Source organism: Heptranchias perlo, chromosome 32 (assembly GCF_035084215.1).
Source record: "Heptranchias perlo isolate sHepPer1 chromosome 32, sHepPer1.hap1, whole genome shotgun sequence".
Classification (NCBI taxonomy): domain Eukaryota; kingdom Metazoa; phylum Chordata; class Chondrichthyes; order Hexanchiformes; family Hexanchidae; genus Heptranchias; species Heptranchias perlo.
The window spans coordinates 12539432-12561842 of record NC_090356.1 but is presented as its reverse complement, the minus strand read 5'-3'; the positions used below and the strand labels follow the sequence as shown (position 1 = coordinate 12561842).

Genomic DNA, 22411 nt, shown 5'->3' with positions numbered 1-22411 from the left:
GCAGAGGGAGAATGGTGAAACGTGTTGGAGAAAGAAAATACCATCAGGAACCAAAAGAGAATGAGTTCTAGTGAGATGCTGTGTATTTACTGGATATGTATAAACACCCAGCATTACAACAGGAAAAATACCAGTATACACCCGAACCTCTAGTGTGATAAATGAAATCTTTTGTGGTGTGCGTGACAAAAATGTAAAAATTAGCTGCCTACACGGTATAGTTAACACATAGCCACAATAATAGTTAAATACAAAAAGCATTGAAAGCTTTTGCAAATGTTATGCAAATGTGAGAAATGAGTTATTATTATTTGTGTTTATGGCAGAGGAAGCATGCAAGCTTTGCTATCATTTCATAAATGATTAAAATTTTCTGAAAGTATCACCATAATATCTGCCCTTTGGCAATGGATGTAACCTGTAGCGTTCAGTACTACAATCAATTACTCCCTTAACCCAGGGCAATATTTTACAGCATTCAATACTGGAGCAAACAGCCCCCATTGTTCCTCCACATTGGGAGAGTCATGATCATTTTATGCTACTCTTAAAGGCAGAACGTGTATTTATATCGTGTCTAATCATGTCTCTCAGGACATCCCAAAGTGCCTTACAACCAATTTTTTTGGACATACTGTTATGTGGGTAATTGCAGCAGCCAATTTGCAAACAGCAAATGAGATGAATCATCAGATAATCTATGTTTTTTTTAATTCTTGGGATATGGGCATCGCTGGCGAGGCCGGCATTTATTGCCCATCCCTAATTGCCCCTTGAGAAGGTGGTGATGAGCCTTCTTTTTGAACCACTGCAGTCGGTGTGGTGAAGGTTCTCCCACACTGCTGTTAGGTAGGGAGTTCCAGGATTTTGACCCAGCAACGATGAAGGAACGGCGATATATTTCCAAGTCGGGATGGTGTGTGACTTGGAGAGGAACTTGGAGGTTATGGTGATTCCATGCATCTGCCTTTGTCCTTTTGGGTGGTGGAGGTCACGGGTTTGGGAGGTGCTGCCGAAGAAGCCTTGGCAACTTGCTGCAGTGCATCCTGTAGATAGTACACACTCCAGCTGGTGGTAGAGGGAGTGGTGGACTACTTTGTCTTGGATGGTGGTGTTTGTTCAGGAAAAATGTTGGGTAGGGCACCAGGACAGCTGCCTCCTATACTTCAAACAGTGCCATGGAATCTTTTACTTCCATAAGAAGGGGGCAAATAGGGGCTCAGTTTATCAAATGCATGGCACCTCTGACAATGCAGCACTCTCACAGTATTGCAGTAAATTTTCAGCCTACTTTATGCACCCATGTCCTCATGTGGGGTTTGAACCCACAATATTCTGAGTCAGAGGTAGGCGTGCTACCAACTGAGCCAAGTACATATTATTGCAGCTCTCAGAATTGTCTCAAAGTGCTTCACATACAATGAATTACTTTGAAAGTGCAGTGGTTGTTGTTCCATCAGTGAACATGGCAGCCATTTTGCACGCAGCAACATGTCATAAACACCGAGATAAATAACCAGTTAACCTGTTTTTTTGGTAGTGAAGAATGTTGGTCGGACACCAGGAGAACTCCTTGATCTTCAAATAGTGTCATGGAATAATCTCAGCTCATTAATGATACCTGGAACTTCCTACTTACTAATGGATAAAATTTGTTTAAATCCATCTTAATTTCTATGTACTTTAAACCATTTGTATTGAGGGGAATTTTAACTCCCGGGCGTAAAAGTGGCCTAGCGAGTGGCAGGTCCGTCTGGGAGCATCAGCGATAGAAGCCCAGCCGATTTTAACTTCCAGGCCTCACTAACTTCCTAATCAAAACAGCCGGGAAGTCAGCGGGAGGTTTTGTGAAGTCGAGCGATCTGGAGGCTGTCGGCTGGACCCGGGGTCACTGAGCGGGTCAGGGGTTCCAGGGCAGCAGGGAGGGAGATTGCAGGCAGGGGAGGTCTACACTTCCCTTGCAGGGCCCAGAGGAGTACTCCTGCTGTCAGGGCGACTGCTGCAGGCACCCCACTTACGTGCTGCTTAAGATACAGTCGGGTCGCCTCGACGTAATAGAACCCCGATTTGCAGAAATGTCTGAGCCTCCCGTTTGACTCAGGTGGGTGCCTCATTCACCTGAAAAATCAAACTTATATAAATTCTAGCCTAGCAGGAACAGAATGGGTGTTTCACCCACTCCATTTTAACTGTCCTCTCACCTGGTTTCCACCGGCCAGGAGGATTTAAAATTCCCCCATTATCACAGTAGATACTTAACGTCCCTTTTCCTATATATTCATAGGATCTTACAGCACAGAAGGGAGACCATTCGGCCCATCGTACCTGTGCCGTCTCGTTGAAAGAGCTGTCCAATTAGGCCCACTTGTCCCCCGCTCTTTCTCCTCAGCCCTGTAAATATTTTCTTCTGTATTGTGAAGTCTCCATTCCTAACAATATTGCGAGGGGAGGGGGGGCTGCGGATGATCCAGTGGGTTAATTCACTGTCGTTTCAGTCAGTAACCTGGGTTTGAATCTAGCCCAGACTGATGGGATGAGAGTCTCCTCTTTCTGTTGGCTGTGTGGGTCCTGTTTGAAGTGAGTAGCTGCCCAGTTCCCCATGGGCATGGGACCAAATCATTAAGCGGGCATTAAAATGGGCAATCTGACACAGAAAGGCCATGTTAAAGACTGGCTGGTGCAGGAAGCGGGTAGCATTAGGATTAATGCATTGAGCTGGAGTTTAATTTTTCTTGAAAAGTGGATGAAATGTACTTTTTTCATGGTAATTTATAACCTGCTAACAAAATTGTAGGAAAATAGCCCAAAGCTCGCAGCTTATGCCATCACCACAATGAAATTAAATATAGTGCAAAATATTGCTAAATTCAGACTTCAGTGTCACTGCAAAGGAAACGAATGTTTATTATTTAATAAACATACTTGAACCTAGGTTCAATATTTTGGCTAAAATTATATGCAACTGAAAGAAATCCTGCAGAAGAGTAATTAAAAACAAAGTCAGCCATTTCATTAGATTTGTAAAATGTACGCACTGAACATTGGACTAAATATGGATTTCACTCGTGTCCTGGGTTTTTGGAAAGTACAAATTGGATGCAAAATTCTTGAGTTTGTTTTCAACCCACATGTTGTGCAGATACAATAGATCAAAGATTCTAAGCTTGAAACTAACTGTCAATCACAAACTAACGTCCTCCATAAAGTCACAACTTTGCAGATTTCACAATCCATTTGCAGTCTTAAAGTGCCGATTGATTATGGTGTAGAGCTGCTTGAACAAATTATATATTGCTTTCCACCATCAATATAGCAACAATATACCAAACACTAAAGCAATGTGTGCCGGGGTTGTAACAGGACATTGTAGCTTGGTCTCAGTATAACTGAGCTAGCACCAGGAACAGCTGCTTTTTTGGAACTCAAACTCTTGCCATTTTAGGGGTTATTGTTTGAACCAGTTGAATTCCTCCCCTCCCGCCCCCCACCCCCATCTTATGGGCTTGCCGTTATTATTCACTTCTGTCACTGATGTGCGGATACTTTGAAATCTTCCCCTTCATTAAACCCACTAAACCCGCTTCACTTTTTGATTTGATTGTGAAGCTCTACATGCTGCAGGAGTTTGTCAATAATGACTTTAACTGGACTTTAGCAAGCAAACAATGGGCCTTGTACTCTCTCCCTGGTTAGTCCATTTTGGAGGATAAAGTATTTTCAGATCAGTACTAAACATGCATTTATGATCCAGTAACATTTTCTAACTACATTATACCACTTTTATTCATTGCTACTTTCTCACTAGAATCGGCAGAGACAGAAATCTTGGCCCCATTATTGGGGTTCGGTAGACAGAGCTTTCTTCTTCATCACATCTGTGCTATAAATAACCTGGAACTACTCAGTGCCGACACTGGGTGATAAAAGTGGTAAAGTTTTTGATTCCAACATCCACCTGGCCCCTCCCCTAAATATGACCACTGAAGGTCAACGGTACTCCCTACTCCAAGGATTTGGGCAAATAATCTAGGCTGACACCTCAGGCCTTATGTCCCACTCAGGTGGATGTAGAAGATACCATGGCACTATACAAAGAAAAGCAGAGGAGTTCTCCCATTATCCTGGCCAACATTTATATCTAAATCAACACCACCAAAACAGGTTATCTGGTCATTTATCTCATAGCTGTTTGTGGAACCTTGCTTTGGGCAAATTGGTTTTCCCACATTACACTTCGAAAGTACTTCATTGGCTACAAAGCACTTTGGGTCATCCTGAGGATGCTATATAAATGCAAGTTCTTTCTTCTTTCTTAAATACGTTAATTAATTACTTGAGATAACTGCCAGAAAGGGTGGTGGAAGCAGATTCAATAGTAACTTTCAAAAGGGACGAATATATAATTGGAAAGGAAAGATTTACAGGGCTATGGGGAAAGAGCAGGGAAGTGGGACTAAATGGACAAAGGACGCAAGCACGATGGGCTGAATGGCCTCGTTCTGTTCCGTATCATTCCATAATGTGATAATCAAGACCTACTTTAACTGGAAATGAGGAATGAAGAAATTAAATTATTTCTGGCAGTCTAATAGTCAGATGTGTGCGATATCTGTACGTTTTACATTACAGGGAAGGGTTGAGCTCAGTAGTGTAGCAGACAGTTGCTGGTCGTGGCTTTGCTGAGTACTAAACTCATCACAGTGGGCTCGAGTATCAACCAGGCCTGGGAACGCGGCCTGTAAACAACAGCTTTTCTAGTTGCTCCATCGTGAAGCCGCCCGCCACCTAACAATCTTCACCGAGAGCTAGTGTGGAACAGTTTTGTTTGTTTATGTTTGATGCTCACTATTCCTTGTTGCTGACAGCTGGTGTTGACACTTGTAACATTAGGGACATCAGCCCCCGTCAGGTAACAATGAGGGCGTGTTGTCAACATTTCCAGCACTCTTGGGACGTCAACACGTTCTCATTTCTTCTTTTTCTCTTTTTTTTTAAACAATGCCTGTCGAAGCTAACAGCTGGCTCCATTGACTAAACAAACACCCAGCTTCCTCATTGTCCCTGAATTCATGCTACCTGGCCCATTAGTTGTTGTTTTATGGACCGTGACACCTGGGACATTGAAAAAGGCAATAGCTGTGATATTTTTCAGAGTTCTTTTAGATTCATAGAATCAGACAGCACGGAAGGCGGCCATTCGGCCCATCGTGCCTATGCCGGCGCTTTGAAAGAGCTATCTGATGAGTCCCATTCCCCTGCTCTTTCCCCGTAGCCCTGCCGTTTTTTCCTTTTCAAGTATATCTCCAATTCCCTTTTGAAAGTTATTATTGAATCTGCTTCCATTGCCCTTTCAGGCAGTGCATTCCAGATCATCACAGCTTTTCTTGAATTCACTTTCTTATTGTGAAGGTCTTTAAATTTATTAGTACCCCACCATAACAAGTAATAAAATTGAATTCAATTAAAAAAAATTGGTAGCTTGTGTGCTAGCACCAGAAACACATAATCCTGAAAGAAAGAAGAAAGAAAGCATTTATATATCACCTTTCATGACCTTAGGATGTCCCAAAGCACTCTGCAGCCAATGAAATACTTTTGAAGTGTAGCCACTGGTGTAGGAATGAAAGCTGCTGGATTGTCATAAAACCAATCATTGATGTCTTTCAAGGAAGAGAATCTACCTCCCTATCAGGTCTGGCCTACATGTCACTCTACTCCATACTGTGTGGTTGATTCTTAATGCTGTCTGAAGTGGCCGAGCAAGCCACTCAGTTGTGAAAGAAATTTGTATTTATATAGCGCCTTTCACAACCTCAGGACATCCCAAAGCACTTTACAGCCAATGAAGTACTTTTGAAGTGTAGTCATTGTCGTAATGAAGGGAAACACGGCAGCCAATTTGCACACAAACAGCACTGAGATAAATGACCAGATAACCTGTTGGTTGAGGGATAGATATTGGCCAGGACACCGGGGAGAACTCTCCTGCTCTTTTACATCCACCTGAAAAGAAAGTCGAGACTTCGCCTGCTCGCAGGTGGATGTAAAACAATTCCTACCAGGACAACTAGGGGTAGCAATAACTGTGGCTTTGGCAGCATCATTCCCTTTTCCTAAGATTCCCTAGGCCACTATACGGCAGACTAGAGCACGTAGCTCTGTCCCTGTTCTGAATCACCTCCCCTCTCTGCAGATGTTCAGCTGAATGACAAAGCTGGCGTGTGGGGAGGTGCGGGCATCTTGGACCACATCAGTATGATGCCTCACCAATAGGTTTTTAGGCAAATATCTGTGTGGGGTATATTATGTTTTGAAATATTTATGAAAATTACAGGGAAATTTTCATTTGTTTCCACTGAAAATGCATATTAATATCAAAAGCACAAACAATAATTGGGAGGGGAGATGGGAGTGTACTGGGATTTCCATGAACATCAAAATGATAACTAGTCATCCAATTTAGATACTGATGTCAAACTGCTATAAAGACTATTCAACTGCAGAGAGAATCGCAGCCAGCTGATCCTGTTCTCACTCAATAGCTGGAGTCACTGGATACTGAACGGGGTGGGAACCTTGGCATTTTTTTTTTCTCTTAGCCAAGAGGCCTGACTGATCACTGTTGTCCAAATAAATTGCCATGAGAGCAGGATGGTCTAGGCTAAGGTCTCCTACACAGGGGCTGCCAATGGGAGAAAGACATGGTTTGGCTACCCAAGCGATAATGTCAGTGGCCCTCCAATGTAGAAAGCACATCTTCCACAGGGCACTGCATTATGGGGCCTTGCTGAGAAGTGATGTGATTCATAACCACAGACAGATGGAAAGAATGAACAAACTTGCATTTATATAACACCTTTCATGACCTCAGGACATCTCAAAGTGCTTCCAAAGATAAACGTGGCTGGCCACCCTAGAACCTGTTCTCTCTTTCTCCCCAGTATCACTTTCTCTTTTGCTTACATGGGTTTTCTCACCAGGTAGACAATTGCGATGTCATTGACAGGACACATAATCCAAAGTAGTGACCTCAACAGCTGCAGTTTATAAGGTTAGACGAAGTAGGGTCTGGGGAGGCTTGTGTGGAGCATAAACACCGGCATAGACCAGTTGGGCCGAACGGCCTGTTTCTGTGCTGTAAATTCTATGTAATTCTATGTAGTATATTCAATCCAGTATAATTTATGTAATTTTTTTATGTAGTTACCGGGTCCATTAACTGTGTAACATCCCCACTGATGGTTCTGCGAGAAAGGAAGGTTCACATTACTTTGGACTGTACCAAAGATGCTTTGGTGCTTCATAGGAAGCTGTAGCACCATATGTTATTTGGGTTTAAAAGAACATTAATGCAGTGAGAGGTTGCAATAATCGTATTGTGATGGGGCCAAGATTTCTCCAATGTGCCTGGCTCCAATTAAAATCAGACTGTAGAAATGTAGTGATTTGATGTTTTTCCTTTTGTACTTCCAGGGAACACAATTTCTCTCCCAACCGCCTCTGGTGCGAAGAAAAGATTCTGGATCATAGAAGATATGTCTCCATTTGGAAAGCGCCGTAAGACAGCCTCTTCTCGGAAGATGCTGGATGAAGGGATGATGCTAGAGGGCTTCAAACGATACGATCTCTACGAAGACTGCAAAGACACATCTTGCCAGTTCTCGCTGAAGGTTACCCACTACCACTGCACCCGGGAGAATTGTGGGTACAAGTTCTGTGGCCGCACTCACATGTACAAGCACGCCCAGCACCACGACCGAGTGGACAACCTGGTTCTCGATGACTTCAAACGTTTTAAGTCCTCCCTGCGGTGCAACTTTGCAGACTGTCAATTTTCCGGGAACAGCACCCACTTCCACTGTCTTCGCTGTGGCTTCCGCTGCACCGACAGCACAAAGGTGACCGCCCATCGGAAGCACCATGGGAAGCAAGACGTGATAAGTGCTGCTGGCTTCTGTCAGTTCAGCTCAAGTGTGGACTGCGAGGTCCCTGACTGTAAATATAAGCTCAAATGTTCCCATTTCCACTGCACCTACCCTGATTGCAAACACACAGTCGTGGGCATGTCCCAGATGGACTCCCACAAGCGCAAGCACGAGAAGCAGGAACGTGGCGAGTTGAACTCCATCTCGCCCACCCGCGAAGGGATGCACAGCACAAGCGTGACGATGGAGTACGATTCCCAAGGATCCTCCCTCAACCTGGATGGATCCCTAAACCTCAGCACCAATGTCGATGGCTCGCTGTTCTTCCTCAAAAATGCTGTTGGTATCGGGTTGAACGACTCATTGGATCTGAGCACAAAACCCCACGAGTTGGTCCCGGTTGCTGGGGCATCTCAAGAAGACGTCACTGCAACGTCTGGCGATGCCGAAGATGATAACGATATGACACAGGATGAAGAACTGAACGAAGATGATGATGATCTAAACACGGACTCTGACAGCACCCGTGGCACCATGCCCGAGAACATGGACATGAGTGAGAAAGACGACACAACAGGGCTGTAGCTGGGGACCTCCCTCCCCGTATAAAGAATCTGTCCTCTATATACTTGTTTAAATTATCTGGGATGACAATTTTCCTCAATAAAAAAGTAGTAGAATTAACAACCAAAACTCCACAGGCGCCGCAGTGTTAAAGGGCCTGGGTGCAAGGCAGCCTTTGCGCTCCATTCAGATCAGCTCTGCAACACGGAGAGCTTTGAAGCTTCCTCTATCCACAGCGATGCTTCCAGACCAGCTGATGACAATGGGACTGTGCCCCAAACAAATAAGAGAATCACGAATATAGATGAACAAAACGATTGGCTTCAGATGGTATGTGGAGAGGAGATAGCAGCAGTAGGAAGAACTTGTTCCCTGAAAGATGTTTACAACCTGACCAACATAATTAAACCCTTTTAATATGCAGGAAAAACGAAAATCTATAATCCGACGTTTCTGGAGTTGGACATCATGTAATATTTGGGTATTACCTTTGCTACGGAAAACTCCTTGGTTGCGTGTGTGCATGTCTGCTAGATTTTATTGTTTTAATTTTTGGATTTTTTAAAAAAAAGTATATGATACCGAGAATCCTAAGCAGTTTTGAGCTGTAGTGTACATTATGGTATGGCAGAGTGTGCAAGCAAAGAATTTACAAAGGCAGTTTTAAATAGCCACTTTCTGTAGTCAACCCCACCACCTCCTCTAGTCCCAAACTGTGGAGAGATAAGGTAAAAACGTGTAAAATGATTTCTTCTTGGTAAACTCCGAAGCATTAAGATGAGTGCAGATTGACAAACGGTCATCGTGTAACGAGCAGTATTTGCGCCCAAACTGAGTGAAGTTTCATTTCTGCTCTTCCATTAATTTATTTTTTTTTGTGAAGATTTTCTCTTTTTTCTCTCTCTCTCTCTCTCTTCCCCCAAGAACTTTCACACTCTGGAGTTGGGTAGTATCATCCCAAGTCACTTGCTACTGCAGATCCCGGCTTCTTCCATTCCATTTCTTTCTCGGCTCTTTGGGGCTGTTCCAGAATTACCTTTTTTTTTACCATTGTAAAGAAGCGATGCGGCTTCTAGAAGTTTCTACACTTTTTTTTTTGTTTTGTAGATAGAATGAGAACATTTCAAGCAAAATTATTTTTTTATATTTAAAGGAGAAATCAATATGAATATTGTAGATACTTTAGGGCCCAACATGGTGACATTGTTTGCAAACCATTTGCCATCACACTGAATCTAACTCTTGACCCTTTGAGGCTTAAAGCTGCGGTATCTCTGTTTAAAGAGGTCTGCTTGAGTTTCTGTTTGAGTTTCTGATCAAAAGCTAATCTTTCTCTGCATATTTAAGATTATTTCAAAGCAGGGCCATCGTATCTTTGGAACTGAATATAATATGTAGCTTGCAAATTGAGAGTAACTACAGGAAACAAATGACAAGTCATCTTGTTGTGCGACTCGTATTTGCTTATTTTTCAATGCAAACTTATTAAATAATTATAATAATCGAGGAGAAAAGGGGAGTCCCATCCTGATTGCCCCTTTTCTCTGTCGGCTCCACCTGTCACTAGAGAAATGTGGTTAGTCTGTTCCATCGAAGTTAGAAACCAAATTACTTGGATATTGTGTTTGAAGGCATTTGGTTGGCATTAGGTGCTTTTACCTTGGAATCGTACAGCATAGAAGGAGGCCATTCAGCCCGTCATGCCTGTGCTGTCTCTTTGAAAGATCTATCCAATTAGTCCCACTCCCCCGTGCTTTCCCCACAGCCCTGCAAATTTTTCCCCTTGAACTGGATCTACTTTTGGGAGAGTGGTGCCCATTCACTGCTCTCCTTTTCCATTGGGGAGTGAAGAGCCAGTCTCTGTAGACTCAACTTCACTCTCAACACAGAGCCCGAGAGACACGAACGATGATCTGCTACCCGTAATTATCTTACTGAAACCAACACTCCTATCTCACTGTCACACTCTTGTGAGTCTACCATACTGTCGGGACGAAGGAGCTGGGCTTATTTCCACTTCAATCAATTCAGGGGGACACACTTGTCTGCAATTGGCTGCTCCTATATATTGTAACAGTGCCTTTTAAAGTCCTTTGCTTCCCCCACCCCAGCCTCATCCCTCTTGATTTCTCTGGATGTTTGCCCTGCTAATTGTATAGATTTGCAGTCCAGACACAGAGCGCACTTCAGCAGCAGATTAATGACACCTATTTTCACCTTTACTGAAAGCTCAGCCATTAATTGCTCATCTAAAGGGGTCAGTTTAACACCTCATTAGTCACTAACTAGTAGAAAGTTTAGCCAGTGTAAATGTCTTTAAAATTGTCCTGTTATTGTAAATATCCCAACACCTTTCTAAATAAATTAGCTTTAGCGTGTAGTCCTTGTAAGTATAGACTCTGGACAAGTGTGTAACAGATTGTGCAAGATCAATTATAAACTTTCCATGCATTCAATCGTATCAGGTATATCTACAAAGACAATGGCCATATTGTTCAGAAACAATACATTGGGGAAGCATTATATTATTCAGAACACCCTGACGTACTTTGACTCAATACATTTAATTTTTTAAAAATCAGATGAAGTAAAAGGGAATATTGTATTGATTAGCGCCCTAAATTGAAAGGAATACTGCAGCATTGAGCCTCAAAAATGTACCAAGTCATTGATGTTAACAAACTCCTGTAGTGCCTGGTCGCTCGATGTAAAGACATGAGATGCGGTTACCTGTATGGCTGGCTCCCCGATTGGGCTTCACTGGGGAGGAGAGGCACTCGCAGCAAGTGCTGCTCAGGAAATTGCAGGCACAGAGTCCCTGAAGTCCCCCGAGGATCTGCCCTCTGACACCTCCTCTTCCCCATCTACAGGTTGCCCATCGACATCATCCAAAGACAGGGGCCAGCTTCCATATGTATGCTGACTATGCCCAGCTCTGAAAATGTGAAATCCAATCTTGGACCAGTTAAGCATTGGGAAGACCAAGGCCTATTGTCTTTTCCCCCATCACACTGCTCTGTGTTCTCAGCACTAATTCCATTCCGCTCCCCGGCCACTGTCTCAGGTTGAACTAGACTGTTAGCAACTTCATGCCATATTTGAACCCGAGCTGAACTTCTGACCCCATATCCTGTCCATCGCCCGCCTCCACCCCTACTGCTGCTGAAACCCTCATCCACACCTTTGTCACCTCCAGACTTGACTATTCCAATGCTCTTGTGGCCAGTCTCCCACCCTCCACAAACTTCAACTCATCCAAAACTTTGCTGCCTGTACCCTAACTCGCACCAAGTCCCGCTCACCTATCACCTTGTCCTCGCTGACTGACATTAGCTTTCGGTCCCCCAACGTGTGCAATTTAAAATTCTTATCCTCGTGTTTAAATCACCTCATGGCCTTGCCCCTCCTTATCTCCGTGACCTCCTTCACCCCAGAACTCTCCAGTCCTCTGACTCTGGCCTCTTGTGCAACCTTCCCCCCAACTCTTTGCCCCCACCATTGGTGGCCATGCCTTCAGCCATCAAGGCCCTACATTTTGCAATTCCCTTCCATCATGCTAACACATACCTTACCCCAACATCATTTCCAAACTGAAAGGAAACATCACACAGGAATCCTACATAAACACACAATCAGCAAGATAGAAATCTTCTGAAAGGATGACTGGGATGTAGATGAACAGGGCACTTACCTGCTTGTACATTCAGGCATATAGATGCAATGTGAAGTAATCTCGTGCTGGAACAGTCAAATTTGAATGGACTTTGACTGAACCATCAGTATGATGACAAATATATAAAATCACTGTGTGAATTGTTATAGAAAGTGTAACATTTTTAAATTGAGAATATATATATATACAAAATCACTGCAAGTAGCAAAGGAAAAAAATATTGTGTTGGAGACTGTGTCATTAATTAAGAATGAGATACTACAGTATTTTTCCTGCAAAACTTATGTACAGAACAAAAGCAATTTTATGATGCCTTCATCTTAAAGAGGCAATTTCCCTCTTATTTTGGCCATCTGAAGATTCTGTCCCTCTCCCTTAAAAATATTTTAAAAGTAATACTTTTAACTTGCAGCAAAGTTTTATTTTAACAAGTCAGTAGACAAAGCTGGCAGATGTTTTTCACAGTGTCACCGCTCTGCCATAGTTACACTTCATGAGAATACTTGGGCTCGTGTAGAAGGAAATAATGTCTCTTAAAAGGGCAATGTCTAATCTTTACGGTACATGTTTCTACAATTCATTTGGTGAAGCACTACAGATGAGTGTTGAAAGTAATGGGTGTGCTAACCTGCTTTTTGTCTTTTTGTAATATATATAAGTTTGCACTAATTCAGTTTTATATTAGAAATGACAGTTGTGGACCCTACCAGTTACAATTAATGTAAAACTAATTTGCCAAGTCTTAAAGCAGCAGTAGCCCCTTTCTAAGTTTATGGCAGAGTAAATATTCCTTGCTCTCTATCCCAATTTCTATGATTACTTAATGACGATAAATTTGCTTTTAAAACGTTAGTGAAATGGCATTGTAGTGAACTATTTAGACATGACTCTACTTCTAAATCAGCTGCAGCACACAGACCTTGAGTTGGTCAGTGTCAAATATAAAATCTTTCCAACTATGTTATGAAAGGGGTCTACTATGTCTTTAAGAATGACTTACACTGCATTATTCTTTCCCTGGGCCCAACTGTAACTGTAGCATTAACCCTTTGAGGACTGCAGCAGCATTTTCCGCACCAAATCATGAAGTAAAGCAAGATTACAATGATCCATTCTAGTCATAATGTACTATAGAGACGTACTCTGTGTGTGTGTGTGTGTGTGTGTGTGTGTGTCTCCTGTGCTTCTCACTCTCGTGCTTTGTAAGATCCGGCATTGTGTATGTTTTTTTCTTTTGCACAAACATCACGTTGATAGGAAATAATATGTAACTAAAGCTGCTGCTTGAGAACCCCCCTCCCCCGAAAAAAAAAACAAGGCTGCCAGTTCTCAAAGGGTTAAAGGCACGAGAATAAAATCAGATGTTGTATTTGAAGGATTTCTTTTTTTAAAAAAAATTCTGGAATAGCCTGTAGTTTTATTTTGTGTGCAATTCCTTTAGAGATGAAAGTGTAACATGGCCCTTGAACAATGAGGCCATTTATACATGTAGACTGTTAGCACTGACACGGAGTGTGGTTCAGGTTTAACTTGAATTTTGTAGAACGTGAATTAACTTAGGTTTCCTATGAATATTAATTGCTAGTTAATTTAATACTGTTATCCCTCAGTTTTATTTTGTGTGCTCTTTATTTTGCTGCCTATCCGATAGTGGGTTCTATTTAAAAGTCAGACAAAAGGCAGGCAATATTAATTCTGTTTATTTTTTTTTCCGATTCAAAATGTACTTCGAAAAAGAAAAACCTGTAAATTGCTTAGAGCTGGGAAGCAGTTTATGCACTTGGATTAACTTGGCGTGTGTCATTTTTTTAATACATAGAGCATGTTGAAGTCCGAAGCTGTTAAGTTTTTTTTTTCCTTTCCTTCTCCTGTGATGTTTTGAAAAACGGGTAACACATCACCAGATGTTTGCCAGATGGCATTGTGTAGATAGTCTACCAGAATACGAAGAGAAAAGAAAATAATAATTATGTACAACCAGACAGAAACAACCTCCAAATCTTTTAAATAGTCAAGCTGCTGAAGCAAATGATCATTTTACTGTTAATTTAACTAAAACTGGATTGATCTCTTGAAGATGAAAAAAAAAGGAAAAATTACAATGTAGCAAAAAGAGAATTCTAGCCTTTGTAATATATATATTGCACACTAGGATAAGAAGCCATCTCTAGATCATATGGATTTGTGTAATTTTTTTTCTCTGAGGGGAGAACGTGATCCACATACGATGTACATGGCTCTATACATGGAGACAACTCAACTTTTTTTATATGGTTTGGAAAAAATGTTCTCCAATACTTGAATATGATCCCTCGGCACCTATGTTATTGATAACTGAATATTTTTCCACTTGAATCTAGTGCTGTTAGAAATTTAATATATGTGTTTTATTTATTTGATTGGTTTTGCATGACTGATGCAAGGGTTTGAGATTTTCACTCAATAAAAACTGGAAAAAAAAAGTAGCAACCGTTCTCGGTCTTTATTCAACGACAACTTGCATTTATAAAGTGCCTTTAATATAGAAAGATGTCCCAAGGTATTCCGCAGAGACACAAGGATAAAATGTTAAAAATTGGACCCGAGCCACAGGAAGGGGTGCCTGAAAGCTTGGTCAAAGACCTGGGTTTTAAGGAGGGTCTTAAAGGGAGTTGGAGGGGCGGAGGGGTTTAAAGAGGGAATTTCTGAGTGTGGGGCCTAGGCGGCTGAAGGCACAGCAGTCAATGGTGCGACAAAAGGAGGGGGGGATGCACAAGAAGGTGGAGTTAGAGGAATGGAGGAGGGTTTGTAGGGCTGAAGGAGGTTAAGGAGATAGAGGGGTGTGGCCATTGAATGTTGAGAATTTAAAGTTTTAAGCATCATACACCTAGAGGAGGTCACAAGATCGGTTCAGGTGAAGAAGACCCTACAGCCAATTTGAACTCATCTATCTGCAATTACAACTGTCTTCCCATTACAGAGGCTATTTATTTCTTAAATGGGTTCAATCTCCTGGCATCAACTACTCTCCATGGCAATTGTAAACAATTTTACAACACCAAGTTATAGTCCAGCAATTTTATTTTAAATTCACAAGCTTTCGGAGGCTTCCTCCTTCGTCAGGTGAACGATGTGAAACCCATACTAGATGTTGATTGTCCTCTATGCCCATCCTAAATTTTCCCCTTGCAACCCAAGCCCTCCTGTCTTGTTGCCCTGGTCTGTTAAAAAGTATTTTTAGGTTTATTCTCCCTATCTTATTAGTATCTACATCTATAAGGTCCCCTCTGAGGCCGTCTCTTATTGAAGCCGCAGGGCTCTAGATCATCAAGGGGATTGAGGATTATAGGAGGACTGTCTGATTTTTTTTTCAGGGGAGTTAGGGCGAGGAGCTTATTGTCCCTAAAATAGAAGATCAACATCTAGTTGTGGGAAACCATGATGAAATAATCATAGACAGGCCCTAAACAGCATAGGTGTAATGGGCCGAATGGTCTTTTCTCATTCTGCACTTTATGCTCTTATTTGTGGCTGTGATTCTTGGTCTCTCCTCACCCATGATTTTGTCCCGGTTGAGAAATGGTAAAGTTTATTACAACCGTGACTGATAGATTCACAGCAGGGTGGGGGATTGCACTAATAACTGTATTACTTGGTCACTGTTGCTAGGGAACTACTAATAAAATTTGGTGACCGCCTAAACTTTCCAACATAAGACCACAATATCTGATAACATATTATCTGATAACTTATAGAAGTGTGTGTGAGGGAGGACTCAAAAATTGTTTGTGGATGGAGGGGAATTTTGTTGCAATTGATATTTTTCCCTCTTTGCTGTACTTTTAAGTTCTTTACTGTTTAGCTCTTGTGTAGAGTCTGTGTGAAGGGGCCTTTCCCTATAAGCTCATTGCGCCACCTTATTTAACTTCCTGCTCCTGAAGGCTTTGACTCCTAATGGGTGGGGTAGGGGGTGGGTGCAGTTTTATAGGCACCAGCCAAGCCCCAGCAGCTTGACAAAATGGCTGTTAGTCATGTGTGAGCATTGACGGTGAGTATCAGCAGGCATCTGAGCTGAGGAGAGCATTAAACCTGAGCCTGATCTTGTCCTCCCCTCGTGTCTACACATTCACACTTCCATCAGGAGTTGCTGCGTAGCGACAAGGAACAGGAACACTGGCTGATTTTCCCCTCCCCAACCCAGGAACATTGAGAACAATTGTCGCATGTTTACCAGTGCCCCAGCTGAGGTCAGCTAACTCAGAATGGACTGGGGATCAAACCTGGGGCCGCCTTGCTTTTTACGGCTCTGTTACTCATTGGCTAAATTTGCTACGCCATCGGCAGAGTATGTCACTATATTGTTAAAAGATGTACCTAAGGTGCAAGGAAAGAAATGGATATTTTGCAACAAGCATATAGGGAATCAGATGGATGTATATACGAATTTTCAGAAGGCATTGGATAAGGTACCACATAAGAGATATGTGGTGAAAATCAAGGCACGTGACATTAAAGAGAAAAGAGGTGCATGGATAAAGAGATAAGAGAACAGAAAGCAGAGAATGGGTTAAGTGGATTGCTTTGAGATTGGTAGGATGTGGGTTGTGGTGTCGGCCAGAGATCTGTGCTGGCACTCTTGTTTTTCATTTATAGAGACATGGGCAGAAGATGAATATTATCGAAGTTTGCTGATAAATGAAGGTGCTTGGCAAAGGGTGAGGTAGAAGGCAGGAGATAGGAGGACAGAGACAGATTTGTGGAGTAGGCAGATAGGTGGTAGATGCAGTTGAGTGTGAAGCAATACATTTTGGGGAAAAGAACAGTGAAAGAAAGTATATTCAAATAGTAAGATTCTTAGCTAAAGAGTGAAGGAACAGGAACACCTGGGAGTGCCGATACTTTGAAGGTGGAGTGCAGATCGAAAAGGCCATAAAAAAGCCAAATGGGATTCTAGATTCTGGGCAAGTAAGTGATGTTAAATTTGTATGATATTGGTTAAGCCACAGTTGGAGTTTTATATGCAGTCCTGGCACCCCATTATAGGAAGGACATTAGAGCCGTAGAAATGGTACAACAAAATTCATTAGAATTATACCAGATTGAGAGTTAATGGTTATGAAGAAAGGCTTGAAAAATTGTAGCCTTTTCACTAGAACAAGGAAGGTTAAGGAGGAATCTAAAGGAGGTGGTTTCAAAATTATAACAGGTTTTCAAAAGGTAAATAGTAAAAGATTTTTTCCACTGGTTGGCAACAAGGGGGCATCATCTCAGGATTAGCAATAGCAAATGAAGGGGAAAGTCCGAAGAATTTATTTTCACGTAAAGGGTTATTGGGCAATGGAATGCTTTACTACAAGTGACTATTGAGATAGAGACTGTAACGTCATTTAAAAGAGAAGGGCAGGGAAATGGGATTATTGTAGATAGCTGCCATTGAAGAACTAGCACTAATGTGAGGGGCTGACAGGCTTCCTTCTGTGCTGTCATTTCTATGATCAACGATATGAACACAAGAATATGATGCATGGTTTTGTGAGGGAAAATAGATTTAAGAAGCCCAAATTGTGTCTCTCAGAAAGCCACAATGAACACAGTGCAAGTAAACCATAAGAGATAGGAGCAGGAGTAGGCCATTCAGCCCCTCGAGCCTGCTCCGCCATTTAATGAGATCATGGCTGATCTGATTTTTACCTCAACTCCACTTTCCCGCCCTTTCCCCATATCCTTTGACTCCCTTGCTGATCAAAAATTTGTCTAAATCAGCCTTGAATGTATTCAATGACTCAGCCTCCACAGCTTTTTGGGGTAAAGAATTCCAAAGATTCACGACCCTCTGGGAGAAGAAATTCCTCCTCATTTCCGTCTTAAATGGGTGACCCCTTATTCTGAGACTATGTCCCCTAGTTTTAGACTCCCCCATGAGGGGGTAACATCCTCTCAGCATCTACCCTATCGAGTCCCATCAGAATCTTGTATGTTTCAATAAGATCTCATCTCATTCTTCTAAACTCCAATGAGTATAGACCCAACCTGTTCAATCTTTCCTCATAAGACAGCCCTTCCATACCCGGAATCAACCTCGTGAACCTTCTCTGAACTGCCTCCAATGCAAGTATATCCTTCCTTAAATAAGGGCACCAGAACTGTAAGCATTTTAGAAATCTATGCTGCTTTTCACTAATAATCATGAGATTGGGTGCACACTTTTACAAATCAGTGCGTGTGCTGTAAAAATGGCCATTATTGAAGAACTCACAAGGCAAGGTGTTCACATCTAAACCCATTTAAATACTTGTTTAGAGTGGAGCAGCTCCATTGTTTTAGTTAGGAGGTGAGAGGAGATTTTCACTGCAATCTTTGAGGATGGTACTGAGAATTGGTGATATGAAACACCCAAGATGATGTTCGTGTGAGGCAGGACATTCTCAGCCCTGCACCTCAGCCTTGTATTACACATTCTCAGCTCTACTGTACAATTTCAGCCCAGTATCTCATTCCCAGCCCTGTACCTCACATTCTGAGTTCTGTATTGTACATTCTCAGCCCAGTATCTCTTATTCTCAGCCCAGTATCTCACATTATCATCCGTGTATCTCACATTTCCAACCCTGTAGTACATATTCTCAGCCCTGTATCTCTTAGTCCCAGGCCTTTATTACACATTCAGCTCTGTATCACATATTCTCAGCTCTGGATTGTACATTCTCAGCCTGGTAGTTCACATTTTCAGCACTACACACTGCTTTTTTTGTGCTAATTTTCCTCCTTCCTTCCCTGAAGCCATTGACGCTCTGTTGGGATATCCTACCCAACTCGCAATCTTCTGTAGCTAGCATCACAGCCAAGCCATGCACACTTAACAGGGATCATTGTATCAGGAGCAGGAGCCTTGGCTGATTTTCCCCCCCTAGTTGAGAACAATTTTATCATCCCTACTACTGTCCCTCCAGAGATCAGCCAGCGCAGAACAGACCAGAGCTCAAACCTGGGAGCTCTGGCTTAATGCGACAGCAACTTTACCTTTGCCTATTAAGCAATGAGGGGAGTTATGATATGCTGATTTTTCAAATCGTCAGGGCTCAAGTCAAGGATTGAGGAACGAACTCTTGGACCCAATTCTTGGAACTACATTGGCATCCATATGGCTTTGTAGTTCATCATTGACCTAACTGGTTAGCTGATAAATTTTAATTATTGATCCTGAAATGCTTTCAAATAAATGAGCTAAATTATGCCTGGCCATGTAAACCAGAGGTGTACATAGCATCAACTGTAATAAAAATATAACCCTACTGGAAGAACCATTCTGCTGGTCCCCTTAAATAATTCTACAAACAACACAAAATGCTAAAATCAGAACACTAGAGAAGATTAGCATGGCTCCTGGGCAAGGATGGCACGCAAACTCGGGAAACGGTCGTAACCTGGGTAACGTGTCTAACTTTTAAAAGTGCTGAAAGACACAGGGCTGAGTTAACCCAAGAAAATACATGAAAAGCCCTCGATAAGTTTACAAGAGTAATAAAAATAGGCATGAATCCCAAAGTAGAAACTTGGGTAACCTGGTGATGTAGGGGCCAGTTATTTGAGGTTGGATGTTTTGATAATAAATTCAATACAACATGGGAAATATGACTGGACAGCAATGGCAGTAACCAAATAAAAGGACTGTTGAAAGGGGCTGGCTGTTTGAATTAGTAGTTAATGGCAACCGGCATTCAAAATAAAGGCATGGTTCAAAAAATAGAACATTTGTTGACAATTGGTCAGAAGTTGTTGTTCTGGTTTATCAAAGATTTGAGCTACAGATAATTTATCTTAATGTCATCTCCCTCGCCCCATCAGTACTGGCCGTTTGGTGCCATGCTATACCCTATGTTGTATTGAATTGATCAAGACAGCTTGTCCCGCCTCAAATAACTGGACCCTATATTGTCAGTACATCACTGTCTGTCTACGTAACTAGTTGTCTCTGCAGATTCATCTTTTTTTTAAAAAGTATAAAACAAGGAGCATTTAAAATGATTCAATAAAAATGATGTTAATAGCTGGTGGTGCCGCTAAGCAAACTCCTCAGTCTCAATGTTCTGTTCATGTTCAAAAATTATTTAACCACAGCTCCTGTGGTTAATGACATCATCGCAGCTGCTCAGCTAAATTAGTCATATAACAAATCATCAGCTGCCTATCACCCTGTGTATAATACAGAATGTGTGTGGGGTTGCCTTGCAGTGCTGCAATTTGCCTGTAAGCCTGCAGTAATTACACCAAAGATCAACGCAATACCCTTCTATGAGTATAATTTGTTACTATATCGATTCAGTGCAACGCTTCCAGCAACAGCAAGAAACCATGGAATTCTCCAGAAAATGGTCATTTAAAACATCATTGATATTGTTTTCCCTTCCCAGGATTCTCTGGAAAAGGTACCATTCTCTGGCCAAGAGAATGCTCGTAGGCCTTGTTCAATGGCTCCCTGTGACTGTCAGCGGGAGGCACAGTGACTTGTCATGCAGCTTTCTCTCTCCCAGTGCTTCCACTTAGCCTATCTCTCTCTCTCGGCTGCGCCAGTTGAGATTGGGACCTCCCTATATGGGAAACAATGGGTTCAAGACATCGATGTAAGCACAGAATTCTATACTGCATGTTATACTTCAGATACCAAAGGGTGAGGTAAAGGCCAAAACCTCCTTGGAGTTCAGAAAACATTCATGATCTATTTGAGTTTTGGCAATGGAGCTTATGGCATCATTTGAAACCCTGAAGATTAATGGCTGACTCCAAGGTGCACATTAGATTGGAGGGATAAGCAGGTCTCCAGATAGTGTTTGTAATCTGATCTAATTGCCAAATGCCTCCATGAATGAAAACTATAGGTTTAGTCTAATTACTACTCCTGAAATGGTTCCCCAGCTCTTTGTTAATACCCTTACAATGCGACAGAAGAACTGAGTTCCTATCTGTGTTAGGGCATTTGGGGAGACATCTAGCGGAGGAAAGGGAGAATTGCAGTGCAAGTCCATCCATACTGCTGCCAGTTAAAGGGCAGCATTGGCAGAGGGCGGGTAAGAGGCTAGCAGCCCTGCTTCTCAGGGAATGGCGCTAGTATAGGCAGTCCTCAGAAGAAAGAATAAAATATTTCACAAAATAAGGAGAGAGGAAAGGAACGTAAAAGTGAAATGAAAATTAGAAGGGAAACATCTTCAAAACTTACTTGATTTGGGACACTGGGTTCGATACAGAGCAACAGATGGTTGGGGATGAATTCCAAAACACCTGGGGTCCCAAATTATTTGGGGGCTGATATGTACACAAACCCCAAAACAGCGAGTGTACCTTAGTAACAGTCTGTCCCTCTCCAGCCTTTGTTTTATAAGATAACTCTAAAAATTTATTTTTAAAAAACCAGATGTACTTTACAAACCCTTTAAAAAATTTAAGGTTCCCATTTAATGTAAGGATTGCCATTCAATTTTCTCCTGTCCTGAAGGCCCTGCCTCTTGCTTGATATGACCTCATGGCCTTTTTTCAGTTCCTTACCCCAGCGACCATTCTTCATGTGAACCTAGGCAGTGAGAGTCAGTAGAGTATTCAACTATGGAAAGTATCACAGTCCAGCCTGCTCCTCGTCTCACCCAATATCTATGCTATTCTAGCAGGAGTGGGGACACCCCCCACCGAGTGATTTTTTTCCTCTCTGTCCACTTCCATAGCTCAGGATATTGGAGCCATCAGCAGCACTGCTACCACTAACTTGTCGGAGATCAACAAACTCAGCATAGAGCAAGGATCAAACATGGGGCTTCCTAGTTCTTGTTGCTCATAAGTCTGTTCCCCAGGTGCATTCACATCAACTAAACCACTGCGGCAGCTCCTAAAACCCCCCATTTTGTAAGTTGTTTTAACTCAGCCAATCAGGTCCCCTGCAGCACACACCGTAACCCAAACAAGAAACAGACAGGTAACCTGGTTCCTGACGTCTGCCAATAAACGTCTGAACCGGACGCTAGGCGAGCAGCAAGATTGGCCCTTAGATTTTCCCACTGCCTGGAATACACCACCACAGACTCGTCTTTCTGTTCAAATGACTGGAAAGCTGCAGCTGTTTAAAGCTCCAGCCTTTGACTCAGAAGTGTCTCTATGACAGTAAACTGGTGAGAATTCTTTAGAAGAGTGCTGAAGTTCTTAAGTAAATGGGATGCAGATTCCTGTCAGTTTGGGTTTGCTATCTGAGCAATGGCACCTCCATCAGCTGGGCAGGTTGTTTTAT

The 22411-nt window shown here is 42.3% G+C and overlaps 1 protein-coding gene and 1 pseudogene across 6 annotated transcripts in view; both read left to right on the top strand.

Moving 5' to 3' along the window:
• casz1 (castor zinc finger 1) overlaps positions 1 to 14627 on the top strand; it is a 276456-nt gene extending 261829 nt beyond the window's left edge. For all 6 annotated transcript variants that reach the window (XM_067970381.1, XM_067970383.1, XM_067970380.1 and 3 more), the window contains one exon: positions 7474 to 14627. In XM_067970381.1, coding sequence (XP_067826482.1) covers positions 7474 to 8510 — 1037 coding nt within the window. In that variant the 3' untranslated portion in view covers positions 8511 to 14627. The remainder of the gene's footprint in view (positions 1 to 7473) is intronic.
• Positions 14628 to 19468: 4841 nt separating this feature from the next.
• Positions 19469 to 19569, top strand: LOC137301224 (U6 spliceosomal RNA; annotated as a pseudogene).
• Positions 19570 to 22411: the final 2842 nt, after the last annotated feature.